The sequence below is a fragment of the Streptopelia decaocto genome (assembly GCF_964273445.1).
Source record: "Streptopelia decaocto genome assembly, chromosome: 11".
In the NCBI taxonomy this organism is placed as follows: Eukaryota; Metazoa; Chordata; class Aves; order Columbiformes; family Columbidae; genus Streptopelia; species Streptopelia decaocto.
Genome location: NC_138666.1, coordinates 1,678,133 through 1,695,223, shown reverse-complemented (window position 1 = coordinate 1,695,223; position 17,091 = coordinate 1,678,133). Strand labels below are relative to the sequence as shown.

At 41.7% G+C, this 17,091-nt stretch overlaps 1 protein-coding gene across 1 annotated transcript in view; it reads right to left on the bottom strand.

Moving 5' to 3' along the window:
• Window positions 1-2,106: 2,106 nt before the first annotated feature.
• Window positions 2,107-17,091, bottom strand: part of TENT4B (terminal nucleotidyltransferase 4B) — a 40,383-nt gene continuing 25,398 nt past the window's right edge. The window contains exons 4-12 of the mRNA XM_082062695.1: window positions 15,370-15,490; window positions 14,262-14,369; window positions 11,422-11,550; window positions 9,989-10,202; window positions 8,786-8,912; window positions 8,584-8,687; window positions 7,155-7,342; window positions 6,501-6,665; window positions 2,107-5,003 (exon numbers count right to left, since the gene is read on the bottom strand). Coding sequence (XP_081918821.1) covers window positions 4,824-5,003; window positions 6,501-6,665; window positions 7,155-7,342; window positions 8,584-8,687; window positions 8,786-8,912; window positions 9,989-10,202; window positions 11,422-11,550; window positions 14,262-14,369; window positions 15,370-15,490 — 1,336 coding nt within the window. The 3' untranslated portion in view covers window positions 2,107-4,823. The remainder of the gene's footprint in view (window positions 5,004-6,500; window positions 6,666-7,154; window positions 7,343-8,583; window positions 8,688-8,785; window positions 8,913-9,988; window positions 10,203-11,421; window positions 11,551-14,261; window positions 14,370-15,369; window positions 15,491-17,091) is intronic.

Here is a 17,091-nt window from a genome sequence, read left to right as displayed (position 1 = left end):
AGATAAGGGGAGCTGCGTCCTTGGAGATAAGAACAGAACGGCATCTAACAGAACAATGTTTCGGCTGTTACCCAGAACTGCTGTGGGAAACCCAGGGAGAAGGAACTGCTCTAACAGTACGGCCAAGGTGTCCAACAAAGGTCCGCACTTCTGGTAGACGTTTTTGGAGTCCACAAATCGACAAAATGGTCATGGTGGGGAAATGGCTAAATACACGAAGAATTAAAATTAACTGATCTGAATTTCAGAGTAATCGGAAATGTAGATTAATTTGATCTAGCACTACCACACTAAAATGCACAAGTAACAGCCACTTTCTGGCTCTTTTATTCTGATTTCCTTTTCGAGTAGATCGCTAACACAAACTTGGGGCTTGTAAAGACTCAATAAGGCCGTTTGACGTTTAATTCCTGGGTTACTCAGGATGTTGTTCATGAAGTAACTTGTCTTCATGGATTCTTGTTGTTGGATAATTTCCCTGGGATCATCTCAAACACCCTAACAGTCGACTTTGGAAGATTAGTTAATAAGGCTCGCAGTGAATTACTACAGGGAGGAGCCCAGTAACTCTGGCACAAGAGATCCTACACATGTGATTTAATTAAGCACCACGAGAACTGCAGAGCAGGTTTCAACTTCCAGATGAAGCCATGAACACGTATCTGTCAAAACTGCAGGTAAATGACTCTTGGAAATAGTAACAACACATTTACATTTAGGTCACTGCAACTGGAAAACATTTTTAAGGAAAACTTGTGGGAACCCTACAAATTAGCTGGAAAATAAAGCTCTCAAATTCTGCAGTTTCAAGACAGTTGTAAACCATCGTAAACTTGTTTCTTAGAAAGTTATTTTGCATTGTTAAGCAAAAGAATGAAGTTCTAGCAATCAGCAGAATAAAAAAATCACTACTTTTTGTGCTTTAGCAATAGCTGGAATAATTGTGTTTTTTTCTTACAGCCCCTAAATAGGTAAATATACTCCCCTCTCAAATAATTACATACTATATAATCTTCTATAGCTTTTATCTTCAGGAAATAAAGCTGGAGTCACACATTCAGTTTGAACATCTCTCATGACTTTAAACATCCCTCAAGATGCCAAATGGCTGACTGCTTTTCTTTACAACACATTTCCAAGATAAGACTATTTTCTAATCAGTTGCTCACACGTTATATTTAGGATGCACATGTGATGACTCCAGATATAATACGGAAAAGGTCAATTTTGAAAGCACGTAACAAAAGTTGCCACCAGGCATTGGACCACTAATTATTTTCTAAAGATTAAGTTCTAGGAAAGCAAGTTTATGATAAACATTTAAACACCTGAGCTGTAAATTCTGAGGAAGCTGCACAGAACATGCAGGTCAGTGAACAGAATTGCATCGTGTCTCATAAACAGGAAGATTTACTTACCTTTCACCTTCTTTTCTGCCACAAGACCCACAAAACCCTCACTGTACATACACAGATTTTAACTATAAACACCATTTGAACTATTCTTTTTTTAAAAAAGTAAAAAGCCCTTTAACAAATCAATCAGGAAGATACAGAAATATTTCATCTTCTTTATGTATTTCAGACGGTCTGTGCTATCTGTTCGTCCCCCTGCCGATTTATGCAAGGAAGGAAGAAAACCAAAGTTAAGACCATACTTTAGTAATATTGACCGTGTTTCAGGAGCGATGCTGAACACAGCTTTTAGCTAAAGGTAATTCAAATTAACTTCTGCGTAATTCTACAAGCTCTAATTAAGTTTTGCGTATTTCTCAGACACCTGAACAGCCGCTGTCCTACCCTGAGCGCCGAAGGCAGAGAACGCGGGTCCTCGCACAAACGTCCTATGTATCATGCAGAGGAAAGTTAGATAAAAACAACACATTAAGAACCCTTTATATTCTTCCACTTAGGCGTACAGACTCCGGTTCAGCTCTGCTGGAAGGAAACGCGGCCAACCAGCCCCACTGGAACAGAATAAGCTCCAAAATTCCAGGCAGAGGGGCCCAGAAACTACAAAACAGCTCCGAAGCGCCTTGGGAGCCTTTTGTGCCACGGTGCTGCGAAGGGAAACAGGGTGAGCGTCAAGAATGGGGATGAACTGCGGTAGTTAGATTAAACATTTATTTTTCATATATTCACAAAAATCTTCACAAAAGTATTGAAACTCAAAAAGGAATTAGACTTGAGTCAAATACAGAGATGAAATGTACACGACAAATGAGCAGGCAAACTAAAAGGTCTTGAAAGTATTTTACTTCAGATTGAAAAACGAACAGTTCAACTGTTCTGTTTAAATAAAGATTTGCAAGATATACAGTATTTTATGAATACAATGCTGGTCATTTGAGGCAATGTAAAATACCTCAATTTTTCCTTCATGCCTTTTTTTTTGTTGTTTTTTTTTGGTTTTTTTTTTTTTGCTTTTTTCTTTTAGAAAGATACTGTTTACCAAAAAGAAACTTGAGCAGTCCAGGAAAAGCTATTTTCCATTAAATTTATGAAAACCATAAATTGAGGCAAACCTAAGATTCCCAATGGAATCAAGATTATCTTCCCGCTACCACCACCTTAAAATTATCACATGCTTATTGGAACACTAATATCTGCACCCTAAGAGTACATTTGCTTTCAACGATGAGGGTGATTCTTTTAAAAACACTTCAGTGTGGTAAATGCGATACAGATCTTTGCAAGTATTAAGTTTTGGAACAGTTTTGCTAATAGCAGCTAACAATACTGGATTAATATAATTTATAAATAATTGTTCCCTAAGCGGTGAACAGAAGTCTACACATTCACAATAATCTAAAACAAAATAAATACTGTGATTATGCATAATGTGGTACAACTTTTTCTAGTTTCTATGAACAGAAGCTCAACATCTTGCTGATAAAATCATCTGATCAAATTAACATATGACTCTAGAAATTTAAAACAAAACATTGTCAAATTAACATCACTTAAGCTTAGTGTCTGAGTAAATGTTATGACTTTCCATACTTTTGAAATATATATATTTTCCTTTTTTTTTTTTGAAGTAAAACACTTTTAACACATTGAAAATGTTTATTAATTTAAGTGACGACATCAGTTCTGATCTTATAGCATTATTTAAAAACCGTTGCACTCATGAGTGCCCATTAACGGTCAAGTTGGTCTGTAGTATCTGTCAATGGATATTAAAAAAAGTACTTTTTATAAAAGCATCGTCTCCAGAACAGCCGCATTAAATACAGCCACGTACGGCGCGCACAGACTCTCCTCTTTACAGAAATCCGCGGAAGGAAACGCCACTTGTCACCCTGCAGTGTCCCCGCTGCGCCCGCCCGTGTCACCACTCCTCCCCTTCGCGCTCGGTTCCTGCAACCGCGACCTGTAACGCAACTGAACCGGACAAACGCGGAGTTTAAATTAAATCACTAGGTCAGTGAAGAAATACTATGAGATAGTAAAGGTTTGGGTCTTTAAGGCAATATAAAATAGATTTAATTATTTGAAGTTAAGTGTAAATATAAAAATGCCTAAGAGGGGCGTGAGAAAAAAATACTTTAATTGTAAAATTTACTTAAAGCTTCAACAGTTCTCGTCTCCTACAGGAGTTAGCAAAAATATAAAAGACAAAAAAACCCAGACCTGGAGGGGGAAGGGAAGGCACAAACCAAGAGGCATGGGATCGAAGCAGCCCAGGAATGCAAACGTCTGTAACAAACTGAGTTCTGTTGTTTAAAACCGAAAAGAAGAAAGAAGAAAACAATCACCACCACCAACCGAAGAAAAAACCCCCAAGTGGCTTTATATTTCTTTTTAAAAAATAAAAAGAAAAAGAAAGGACCAGGGAGAGACCACTAAGGGGAGGAAGAGAAAGATGCAACTAGAAAACCCCATTGCCTGAAATGATGGCACTCGAGAGACAAGGTGAAGGTCACTGCTCCGAGATGACCAGCTCAGTGTCTACACAAAGTACACGGACACTGTACACAAATGAACGACTTCATTTGCCACCAGCAGCCTTTCTTGCAGAGGAACAGCTTTTGCAGATCAAATGTTCTATTAAAACTTTGCAATGCCAAGAAAAGAAATTCTGAGCAACGTAACTAGTAACGTCTCTTTATATGGATGTTAAGATGACAATTCAGATTATTTTCCAAACTAATCCTGAGAAAAATTTATGTTTACAATTTAAACAGTAATGTTATGTAAAAAGTATTAACAAATCCACTATTACAAATGTCAGTTTTCCTATATGGTCATCTATATATACACAATAAAATGGTAAGTATATGCAAAAATAATAAAAAACTCATGCACAAATGACTTTCACCTTTAAAGGCCGGGTTTCCCTCAAAAGACAACTTTTTGCCTTTTTTTTTTTCCTATATTTTTGTGTTTTATTTGTTTGTTACCACCCCCTAGACACACTGAGTACTACCCCTACAGGTCAGCACGAGCTGATGGGAAATACATTTATTTTACATTCAAGCTTTTATATCCTAAATGACCCTGTTGTAGCATATGACTTATCAAATGAGCAGCCTTTTTCCTCTTTTTTTTTAAAATGTTTTTTTCTTTTAAAATTTTTTTCTCTTTTTTTTTTTTTCTTTTTGTCCTTTTTTTTGTTCTTTTTTTTCTTTTTTTATTTTATTTTTGCGGTGATCAATCTTCATGATCCGTTCCGTGGCGAGCTGGGAAAAAAAAAAATAATGCAGTTGCTAATCAATGTCTGAACAGTCTGAAGCTCCGGAAGAGATCCAAGGAGTCACTATCAAACTATCCCGTAGCATGAGATCATTGCACACAGAAGAACAGTCAGAAAATAGGCAACTATCTACAGAGGTCTGAAAGGGCCGCGTCCCTCTTGTGTTTCCTCTTCTTGCCGTGGAAAAACTGGTGGTGCGATTTGCTGCCTTGATGCTGTTTGTTTGTGACTGAGGTACCGTGGCTTGAGTTTGTTGGACCTTGGAAGCCTTTGTTAGAAGAGCGAAATAACCGTGCAGATCCATGCTGTGAAAAGAACAAGAAAAAAGAGAGAACGTGGTCAATCCCAGAATCCCAGAGTGTCAGGGGTTGAAGGGCCCTGGGAAGCTCATCCAGGTCAATCCCCCCATGGAGCAGGAACACCCAGATGAGGTTACACAGGAAGGTGTCCAGGCGGGTTGGAATGTCTGCACAGAAGGAGACTCCACAACCCCCCTGGGCAGCCTGGGCCAGGCTCTGCCACCCTCACCCCCAACAAGTTGCTTCTCATCTTTCAGTGGAACCTCCTGTGTTCCAGTTTGCACCCATTGCCCCTTGTCCTGTCACTGGTTGTCACCAGAAGAGCCTGGCTCCATCCTGCTGACACTCACCCTATAGGTGTGGCAATTACATAGCCCTATTTTTGGATAATGAGGATGTTAACTCATCAAAGTATCATAGAATCACAGAATACCAGGTTGGAAGGCACCACAAGGATTATCTGGTCCAACCTTTCTTGGCAAAAGAAGCATTACGCTTGAAAAAATGCCTGTGGCAAAGCGGCATGGCCACTGCTGGGACAACAGCAGTGCCACCCATCTGTCACTTTGGTGGCTGCAAACGAACGTTCGTCTTTAGACTCAAAACCACACGGGTCAAGAGAGTGCAGAGCACTTTGGATTCTGAAAAGGATAGAACTGTTCTATCGCTCCCATTTTGTAGCCGTCAAAATGTGTTTTACAAAGTCCATAATCCAAGATGACAGATGAAGATTGCTCAAATCTCATCTCCTGTGCAAAATTAAGACAACATGCTTTTAAGACCAGGACTAATTTTATACCACATCTTTTTACAGATGTAGAGTATCTCAGATTGTGCATGTTCACATTTGAACACCAGAATTAGCTCCGTGTAATAACACAAACGCACATTCACAGTGTGTCCAAGGCCTAATTTGTCAACTGCCTCGTTACCGGCCAGACACAGATCATCAGCAAGTCATCACAACTACTTTTCAGGAATAATAGTCAAGAAGATTCCAGACTATATTTTATACATTAAACTCTGAATAAATATAAGAATTTAAATTGCATATAGAACATATAGTACTTCCAGCTGACTCAGCTGTCATAGAAGCATTCCCCAATGTGAGAAATCCCCTAAATGTACAAGTTCTGGTGGGTCTCATCATAAAGGTGTTTGTCTTTAAGGGGAAACAAGAGGGAATTTCCTCTATCAGTAAGGAATCTTCATCTCCCTTAACGAAAGACACTTCAACAAGTATCGACAGCAAACAGCAGCCAGGCAGAATTTTTAACATGTATTTTTTGCTTGCTGTTCTTCACTATGTGTAGGCAAGTCTCATTAGTTCTCAAATTCTGCAGTAAAGACTGGACCGACACGCTTTTTGCAAAAAGGCAACGAGTGCAACGCGGCCATATATACTGCCGGCAAATCCACATTTCCCAAAATAAAATCAATCCAATTGAAGGCTGTAACATTCAAATAATCGAGGCGGTTGTTCCTTCCAGGCATTTCACAAACCTGCGATTTGTTGGTGTTGCTGGATGTATTGGCTGTTTGGCTCGTTTGTGTTTTCCCGCTGGGCTGGGAGGATTCCAGTGACACTTCTTGTGAGCCCACTCGGTTTGTGGCAGACTGGCGACAGCTCAACTGTTTCGAGGTTTTGCAAGGTGTTCCATCAGAATCCTTTGGGAAAATGTAAAGTATCAGTGAGTTTTTCTACAAGCGAGTTCTCCCTTGAAACTAGCAGTGGACAAAACTTTAAATGTGTTTTTTATTAGGTATTAACATTCTTTCAATCCAGAATTTTTACTGAGTAAAACATTTAAAAATGTATTGATGCATTATTCTGATTTGGGGGATTCCCATTTTATTCTTTAAATAGAATTCCCAAACAGATTTTCTTAAGCATGTCACTTAGGACTACCAGCCTTTGCTTTTGAAACGGTTTACCCAGAGAAATGAGGGCTATGTACATTTTTATTTACTTTATTCACTTTCTACATGTGTTGTATCAAAACTGCACCGCAACGTAGAAATTGCAGAAGAGGCAACATCTGGATTCCGGATGAAATAACTAACTGGGATTCTGAGCTTTTAAAACGTATTTTGTGCAGTACAAACCAGGATAAAAACCCAAAGAAACCGAAACATCAGAACACCTCCAGTACTTACTACATCACTAGAGCTGGACAGTGTGGACGATGATGATGATAAAGGACCTGATGAAGAATTTGAAGAATGTTTACTAAGTGTTTCTGAAGTTTTATTTCTAGGTTTTCCCAGTGCTTCGGTCTCTTCCGCAAGATTATTGTTGCATTTGTCCAGCTGCTGAGAATCTACTATCAAGGTTACTCCATTACCTGTTCAAAGCAAAACAGACGCATCACCACATGTTAACTGCTAAAATACGTCGCTTTTTTCCTTCTTTTTAATACCCTTTTTTTAACGTGTAGGTACTGCCTACAGTAACGGATGCTCTGTAAACTAGCACGTGTTCAAGATGGAAATGAGATGAGCTATGGAAGGAGGAGTAACGGAGCTCAGACGTGCTGCTTAATAACATTCAGCAGCACTCAGACACGTGGTTTAAATTCTGTTGCTATACCCAGTACTGGGCAACTCCCACTCTGCTGCCGCTGCAGAACTCCAAGTAAACCTGGTTGCTTTGTACCATACCCTGCACTGAAAATACAAGATGCAGAGCTCAAATGCCTCACCAATTGCTACCCGAATTTAATACACACATCACAGGAGGCAGCGAGTGTCACTCTGGAGCTGGCGGGACTGACTACAGGAGTGCAGGCACAGCCAGGGAAACCACTGGCAAAAGCTTTAAAACCTCAACACCGGGTAGTTGTGTCATCTTCTCCGATTAATCTCTAACAAGAAAAGGCTTCTAGCAGCTAACGTTGTAAAATTAATTGGAGAGAATTAAAATCAATTTCAATTCTCAAACTGCCAGCCAGCAGATACACCACAAGAGGGTGGTTGGTGGAGTCAGAAGATGGGCAACAAAAAGATTATTTTCAAGGACATTTTCAGCAAGTTCTCCAGCTAGATCTTGTGTGTTTCCATTTGTTAGTAACAAGAATTACAGTTGATATTTCAGAATTTCTCCGTGGTAAAGACTTATTCTACTTACATAGTCAATCCTGGTTTAAATATTGCTTCCGTATGCATACAATATATGAAAGTTTAAAATGAAAAACAAAAGAGCAACGGAGGGTAAGGATTTAGATTTAAACAAGCATTCCCAGTAATTCTTTTAAAAACCTTGTCCACGTTCAAAGGACAAAGGAAGCGATGGTAACAGCACGTGTACTTTAAATGGGAAGCTTTTCCAAAGCCTCCTTTTGCAAGCCAGCACTCTCTACAGACCCAATCTATCGCAGCACAAGAAACGTGGAGTGTGGCCTTTTTATTCTTGTACAAATCTCGGTTTCCTGGGTGAGAGCGCAAGAAAAAGTCCATCACCACTGAGCGAAATGTAAAGTCATATTAAGATGCACACACTGCCCTATGTGGGGCAAAAGCAACAAGAAAATTCAAGCCAAAATATGCAGGAATTTCCCACCATCCGCCACGTTTAGTGAAAACTCACCGTTACACGAAGACTCTGTCCTGCTTTGCGTCCCCCACTGCTTTGATATCCAGTCTCTGTACGTGGCCACTTCTTGCGTTACTCTAATTATTCTACCTAATATACTGTAAACCGTGAAAAAAAAAAGAGTCACCACAAGTAATACTAATGTACACAGAAATATAAGCAATTAACGTCTGAGATTTAGACTCATAAAATTTACCTTTCCGTTTCGTTGTTAGGGTAATATTTAGCTATTGGGGAAACTGCATGGCTCAAAACAACATAGGCATAATCAAAAGCCTGTTTGACTTGCATGGCACCATAGGAACTCCTCCCAACATCATTACCTTGAAATAAGAATATAATCACATAAATAAATGAGACTGAAACCGTGGTTACCTCCCCTCAGACAGAAGACAGGAATGTTTTTTTAAATTGGCCTGAAGTCCCAACTCACTGCAGTTACTTCTTGAGGAACAGCAGAGGATTACTGAATCATAAATACTTCCAAGAGTTTAACAGACCTATAGATATATACATGCACAGGAGTCCAAAATGCTAACTCATGGGAAAAAGCACAATACATGAAGAAAACAAATGCTACACTGCATATAATTCCACATGCAACCATACTATCCTGGGTGACATTTTTCTAGATCAGAAGCGTGTTAACTCTGTTCTATGAACAGCACTTGATTCTCCATGTCAGCAGCCACCCACTCAAGTCAACGATCAACCTTAACGTAAAGGTGACAATACAGAATGGAACCTCTACATGGTGATGGGACTTCACAGACTCAATTGGGAGAGCGTGCCCAGGGGCAGCAACACACTGTGCGGGGCACGAGCTCAGAAGGGACCGCGCACATGTACAGGTGTCCTAGAGGAGTGACCGTCCCTGTGCTGGGACCTGGGGAGGCCAAACCTCGAATCCTGGGGGCAGTTCTGGGCCCCTCAAGCCAAGGCCTTGAGGTGCTGGGGCGAGTTGAGAGAAGGGAAGGGAGCTGGTGAGGGGCTGGAGCACAAGCGTGATGGGAGCGGCTGAGGGACCTGGGGGGTTCAGCTGAAGAGCAGGAGCTGAGGGGAGACAGAGACACAAAGAAACGGCCTCAAGTTGCGCCAGGGGTTGTTGAGGTTGGATGTGGGGCACAATTTCTTCCCCAAAGGGCTGTGGGGCATTGGAACAGGCTGCCCAGGGCAGTGCTGGAGTCACCATCCCTGGAGGGTTGGACAGACGGACATGAGGTTCTCAGGGACATGGGGCAGTGCCAGGGGTGGGTTATGGTTGGACTCGATGATCTTGAAGGTCTCTTCCAACCCAAATGATTCCGTGACTCTATTCTTTGCTTTAGCTCCTCTGGATTAAGCGTTCCCCCAACTTATTTTCTCAGGCAATCGGTAAGATGTTGGTTTAGGAGGATACCTGGCTGTAAGGGGTCTTCGATATACAGCATCGATGGTCTGTAGCCATCCAACATGCTTTTTTGCACTTCATCCTTGGCAACGTAAGAGCCGCCATCCTTTATTCGGATTCCAGTCTTCAGATAATTGAAGTGACGTCCATATAATTCAAAAAACTCTATTAAAAGAACACCATAGTTGGCATTGGGCATACAGGCATCTTCCCTGGGATGCAGCTATTAAGAAGAGAAAAAAAAAAAAATCACTGTCTTAAGACCTCAAGTTTCAAGTCCCTTTAAGTGCCTTTTATTCTTCACAGCAAACACGTCTAAATACAATAATAAACAATAAGAAAATGTAATAGATAAAGCAAACATGTCTAAATGTAGTATTTTTCCTTCATAAAGCAGTTTTGCGTATTTAAAACAATGTTATCAAAATGTTTGTAAATTAATTACCGCTTAAAAATAAGGTTGGCAAGTATTAATAGTTTTGTATTTGGACTTCCAGTTTGGTAAGTGAACTTGCAGCACTAATGGCAGGATTCTTGCAAAAAAGCCAAGAGATTTGCACTTCAGGAACCTGGGGTTGCAGTACAAACACGCAGCTCTACAGCCATCCCCTCTGCTGCTGCGGATGCAGCCTGAGAGGTTACAAACAAGAGCCGCTCATAACTGTGACAGGTACAAAACGTGACCTCTTGTTTTTCAGGAGCAAATGGAAATGCTGTTAGTCAACATTCAAAACAACTGGGGTTGGGAGAGACTGTGGTTTCTCTCAAAAGGACCCGCCTGTTGCCTTTGCTGCTTTTGTGCTCAGCGCAACTGCACCAGCGCCTGGTAAAGCCCGAGCTCCAGCTCAAGGCTCGGGTCTAAACCTGACTGCAGTCTGGAGAAGTACAGACACACGCTTACACAATCACATTTAGTGCAAGATTCATAAAGCCAGAACTTGGCTACTTCATATTTCTACAATATTTTTCTCTCCCAGGCACAAATGCTCATGCATTTTGTGCTCTTAGATTTAAGAGAATGCTGGAAACCACATTTAGTTGGTATCAGCTTAAAAAACATGATAAACATATAAAATTCTGTTGTGTTCATTAAACACGCAGAGGGTGTATGAGCTGGAAAACAAGTGTTATGAAAGACACCTGCATCTAACACTAACCTACATGGATTGTTCCCAATAAATTACACAATAGACAAGTTATTTTGTCTCAAATGACATCTGCGCCTGGTACGGATACACCAGCGGATGTTCCAAACATCTCTAAGACTAAAAGTACCAGAATGGGAGAAAGAAGACTGGTGGGATGTGCATGTTTTTATATGACAAGGAGTGCCAAAGCACAGACAGGTTAGCTGAAATGGTTACATTTAAAGACTGATTCCATTCCCTCTCAATGTAATGTCCTCTTGCAGCAATGGCATCAACAGATTTCATGACACTTACCTGAAGGAAACTGACAGCCATTAAAAAAAGACTATAAGAACCGATTCCGCCTGTAAATACTTCATTAAGGTCCCTCTGCAACAGGAACTGTTTCAATACTAAAACTAGATAGGGTAATACAGGATATTTCTGAAAGAGAAAAACAAAAGGGTTGGGATACCGCGATGCAGATGTACAACTGATGCTAAGAACACATATTGAAGCTGTTATATTAAGTTTCAAAGGTAGGTATAGTTCTAACTTCTTATTTTTAGTAATGGGGAGAAACCAAGTGCTCTGCCTGTCACCAAGACAGTGATTTTACCTCTTCAACTCCAGTAGCAAATATTAACCTTAGAAAAATATTATTACCTCATAAAATCAGCATGATTTTGTTTGAACATATAAATACCTTTGCTTTTCTCATACAAGTGAAAAGGAAAGCAAAGAAGAACCACGGAGATCTCCACATCTGTACCAACACCTGCCTGCCACAGCCAAGGGGCCATCCCAAAGCGGACCCAGGAGTCCAGAGCTCACACCAGTTCCTCAGGATGACAACACCCAGATCGCGCTTCCAAAGAGCCCAATACTCACCGCTGGGTTACGGGATTGTCCCTGGGACTGTCCGCAGGGACACCCGGCCCTTGGGGCAGCCGCACAGGCTGGCTGTGTCTGCTCAGCGGACACCCCCGGGTGTAAGGGAGGCTCCACAATATCGATAACGTCACTGGTTTTATCAACACAGAGCTAAAAAGTTCCCCAGTGTCAAAGAGGAGGTGTGGATCTTTCGAGGCCCCTTCCAATCCCTAACATTCTGTGATCATGGTATCTGTGACTGTAAAAGATTCAAGGCAATGGAGAATTTCTCCACGGTGAGTATTGGGGACCCTATTTAACCCAAGATCACCTTCCTGAACTACTAACATCTCACAGTCACAAGCTGAAGCGTTGAATATCAGCACATATCGAAATTCGAAGATGGGTTTTTTCTCAGGAAACTGCGAACCCCGCAGCTCCGCAGGGCACAGGCTGCTCCCGCCGGGCCCCACACAACGCGCTAACACCTTCTTCTAAGCACACACAGAGGCCTTCAGACCCTCAAGAGAAGACAACCTCTGAGCTGGAAATTAAGAAGTGCATAGGCAATTCTGGGCAATGATGCAGGGCTTCACGGACTTAGCTAAAAGTAAATGTATATGTGGGGCATAACAGAAATACAGCCCCTGTGCTGTGGCAGAAAACCAAGCACAGACTGCATGTCCACCACAATGGGACAATGCACAGACGTGAAAACTGAAGTGTAATTGTCCTGCAAAAGGGCATCTGGGCATCTTTCTGCAACAAGGAGCTACATAGCACAAAACTATGGGTTTTGATTCAGCAACAAACAGTTGGCCAACAAAAGTGAGTCCGAGTTACCAGATGGAGGCCAAGGGAGGAAGGTCCCTGGATCCACCCACCCTCTTGCTCCAGACCCGGTGCCCTAGGCCTCAGCACCACAAGGTTATCGCAGGTGTACGTGACCGCACAGCTGAGACCACGCAGACAGGTACTGGCTGTGACAGAACCATGGAATCACAGTGGTTTGTGCTGAAGGGCCCTCCCCAGCTCCCCAGTGCCCCCCGCCATGACAGGGACATCTTCACCAGCTCAGGTTGCTCAGACCCCGTCCAGCCTGGCCTGGGATGTCTCCAGGGATGGTTCATCCGTCACCTCTCTGGCCAACCTGGGCCAGGCTCTCACCACCCTCAGCTCAAACAATTTCTTCCTGGTGTCCAGCCTGAATCTCCCTCCTTTAGTTTAAAACCATCACGCCTCATCCTGTCGTAACACACCCTGCTAAAAGGTCTGTCCTACTGAAATTGAACCAAGCACGGAGATTCTTCTCCCAGGCCCTTCTACAGGTTAAAGCAGCAGACGCTGCAGAAGCCAACCGAGCTACTTTCATACCTGCTGCCAAACGGACATAAAGGAACTGAAGATGAACAAGTTGAAGGCCACACATTCTAACTCATCAGCTTCTGAGAATCCTCCCCAACTTAGAAGACTTCTTGCAACTCAATGACATTATTAAAGCAGATGTACATGATTCCTAGCCCTTAAAACTGAAAGTGCTTGCTTTATTCAGATTTACAGGGTTTTCTGAAGGAGTTTTACTTGTCTAGCTATTGCAATACTTTGATTCTCCTGCTGCTCATTAGTTTGGTTAAAAACCCAAAGCAGTTAATAGCAGAACAGTAATACTTAAGCACGAAGTGAGCCCGAACTGCTCTTCATCTCCCTACACGGAACATGAAAATCCAAGACTAATTTTCAACTCCTTTTGAGACATTTCTTATGAGCACTGAATAAGGAAGAGTGAAATGATCCTTCGAAACTTTAAATACAAAAGCTCACTAACCCTAATTAAACGATCCTATATATTAAACAAAAATAACTCTATCTATGACAGAGGTAGTAGCGAATCTCTGAACAATAACTTAATAAATTTAACTTATTCTACTCAACTAGCACTTGTATGCTGAAACAATATTCAACCTAGAACAAGGTTATTCCTACATTCTGCAGGAACGTGTGGTTATTACTAATTTCACATTCAAGGAACCACAGTTAAATGAGCAGAACGTTTAAGACAGGTATTAGCACGTTCTCCTTACATCAGTAGAACTTCCCCATTGTTTCTTTGTACATTTTATGATCCACACGCCTTTTCGGGCAATACATCTACAACCTAAGAATGTCACACAATGGTATCAGCAAAAAATGAGAGAGAGTGAAAGCGCATCTCTAGTAAGGACACAAAGTAAAACAGAAAAGCAAATGAATGAGCTCTGTAATTCTGTTATAGCGTTGCCTACCTTGATAAAATCTTTGATGAGCTGGGCTGCTTTAACCCCGTTCTGTACATTAAAGCTTATATCAACTTTTACTTCAGTGAAGGAATCTGTCAGTTTAATAATAGGTACCTGCAAAAGAAAGACAGATTAAGTCAATACAGATTGCCAAGATACATTTGGGTTCATTCATATTTATACGTGCCAGTAAAACTGAAACATTTGATAGATTTGTAGAGAGGAGGCAGACAGAGAAAACAGGACCCCTGTCTATTTATGAACTCGCACTCCTTGACAGCCTGTTTACACCAACTTTGCTTTTCTATCTCATAAATGCTATTTTCAATTTACTGTCCTGTTTAACAGAGTTTAGCACTCCATGTTCAAAGTGATTAATTTCAAACCGTTTTCAGTCCGTTCCTGGTGCAGAAACACAGTTCTAGTGGGAACAACAAACACCAGAGGGAGACAAAGGCTTAAGAAAGAAAGACCAATGGTAACATATTCTTAAGGAAAGACACACCGGTGTCATTGGGGGTCACTGACTCCTCATCAAAATTACCTTCAAAAGACACTGAGAGCACTCTGACACCTGGGTGCTTTCCAAATTACCTCTCCACTAATCACAGCCATCAATTAGACACCTATTTAAACCCCAGCACTCTTCCATACTCTTACAATTAGCAAAAGGTGGGAAGTTATAATGGAATTAATCCTGTCCCGTGCCAGGCATTCCATTACATGTTTATATAAAACTGTACTTACTACTTCCATGTGAAAATGTATCACCTCTGCTTGCTTGGAATAACAACAAATAAATCATCTACTGACATACAAACTCAGTCCAGAAATTCCCAAGTCTAATCACATTAGTTCACAACAATAATTAGTATAAGCAAGCGTATGGAAAACCTGTCGATTTTCCCCAACGGAAGAAATGCTTCTGTTGGAACACTGTCAATTATATTGTCAGTAATAAAAACCATACTAAATTAAAAGGTTCTATTGGTTCTATTTCAAATTTACATATAAAATGGTTTCCACTTATGAAAATCCATCCTTTTAGCCAAGATCTTTCTTTGATTAGGAATTTAGCTTAGAACAAGGAAATACCCTCTTCCCCCAAACTTACAGTTGCTTTATCTAAAACCTTTACTGAGTTTTCATCTGCTACATTGTGCTTTCTAAGAGCTTCTTCCAGGGTCCAGAGAGGTAACGTCTCCCATTTTCCAAACACAACTAAATCAATATCGCTGAAATGGAAAGAAAATACAGATTTATTCAAATTATAGACCAACCTCGCCCCCAGACCCACAGCAAATCCATTCAACATACTAATGGGCCAGGCAGAAACCAGCACCCCCTTTAAAAACCCCAAACACTTCTAGGGCCATGTTGTGCTGCTTTGCACCTCAGAGCTGGTTTTTGGGGTGATGGCAACAGCTGCATGGGGTGCTGAGAACATGGAGCCGGGAAGGAGAGTGGAAAATGTGGCTACTTTGACTTCAGGAAGCAACAAGTTGTTAAATAAGATCAAACCATCTAATTAACTGGGGCCATTAACTCAGCTCCTCGAAGAGGCGGCTCCATCCCACTATGCACACACATATTTGACTGCACAGGAGCTGGTGCACTAATCCCCGCCTAAACTCAGGCTCAAAGGTGCCTGGTGTCCGTTGTGAGACGCCCAGCTCGCTGCTCCTTGCTCCCCAACCTCCGCCGTCATTTCCCGGGAGCACGAGGAGCCGAGCGGATAACCAGAGCTGGAACAGCACTCAGATGGAAAACGGCATCACTGAAAACACCCCGAAATTTAGGGACAGTTTTTGTCCCCCTCTCCAGATTCTACAGGTCTGCTGCTTCACGAACAGCATCGCTTTAACCAGCCCAAAGAAACACCCGCAGCAGGTTCACAAACAGCATCGCTTTAGCCAGCCCAAAGAAACACCCGCAGCAGGTTCACAAACAGCATCGCTTTAGCCAGCCCAAAGAAACACCCGCAGCAGGTGAGACGCCTCCTGCCAACAGGGAGGAGATGCTGCTGGGCGCTGCGGAACTGAACCGGCGCTCAAGCCGCTCCTGATGCCGACAGGTAACAAGAGGAGCTGTTTGTCGGGTGCACAGCAAGAAAAGCAGCTCTGTGGTCACCCTGAGGATCAGTATCACCTGCAACACACCTCGGAGACCCAGCAGCTCCACAACCCAAACCTTCGACACCAGTTTAACCCAAGGATATTAGGCAAATTCTACCAGAACCTGAGCCATTGAGCTCTCAGGCAGCTCCTGGGGCTAAAGCGGATATTGAGGCATCTGACAGATACTTTGCTTTTCAGAAAGAGATGGAACAACAGCTCGGGTCTCCCTCACTTGCTGCCAGTACCAGGGATCAAAGCCTCGTTCCCAAAGCGCAGAACTGGATTCGGGTGTTAACCTCAGACATAACGTGTCCATTCCCTGCAGCCACTGCAGCCCTTCCTTCTATTTCTATTTAATTGTCAAAAATGTTTACAATTTCTACACAGGAGACACTGGTGTCACTGAGTAATGACTCTATGAAAACCAGGAACAGATGTGGAAAAGGCAGCGGTTGATACAGTACAGATTTCACAAAAGACAACTGAAAGAAGAAAAAACCAGCTCTGTACGTATTCCTTTCAGTGTTAACATTAAGTAATGTTAAATGTTTCAACTTAATTGTCTGTGGAGATAAAGTTTAGCTTCTCTTTTGAGGCCAACCTCTTGTTTTGCTTTAGTCATTTAATGAAGCCAAATTACAAAATAAGCCTTTTTTGACAACATGGTGATTCAGATCTTTTACTGATACATGCACAATCTAGACAGACACCTGTATTAC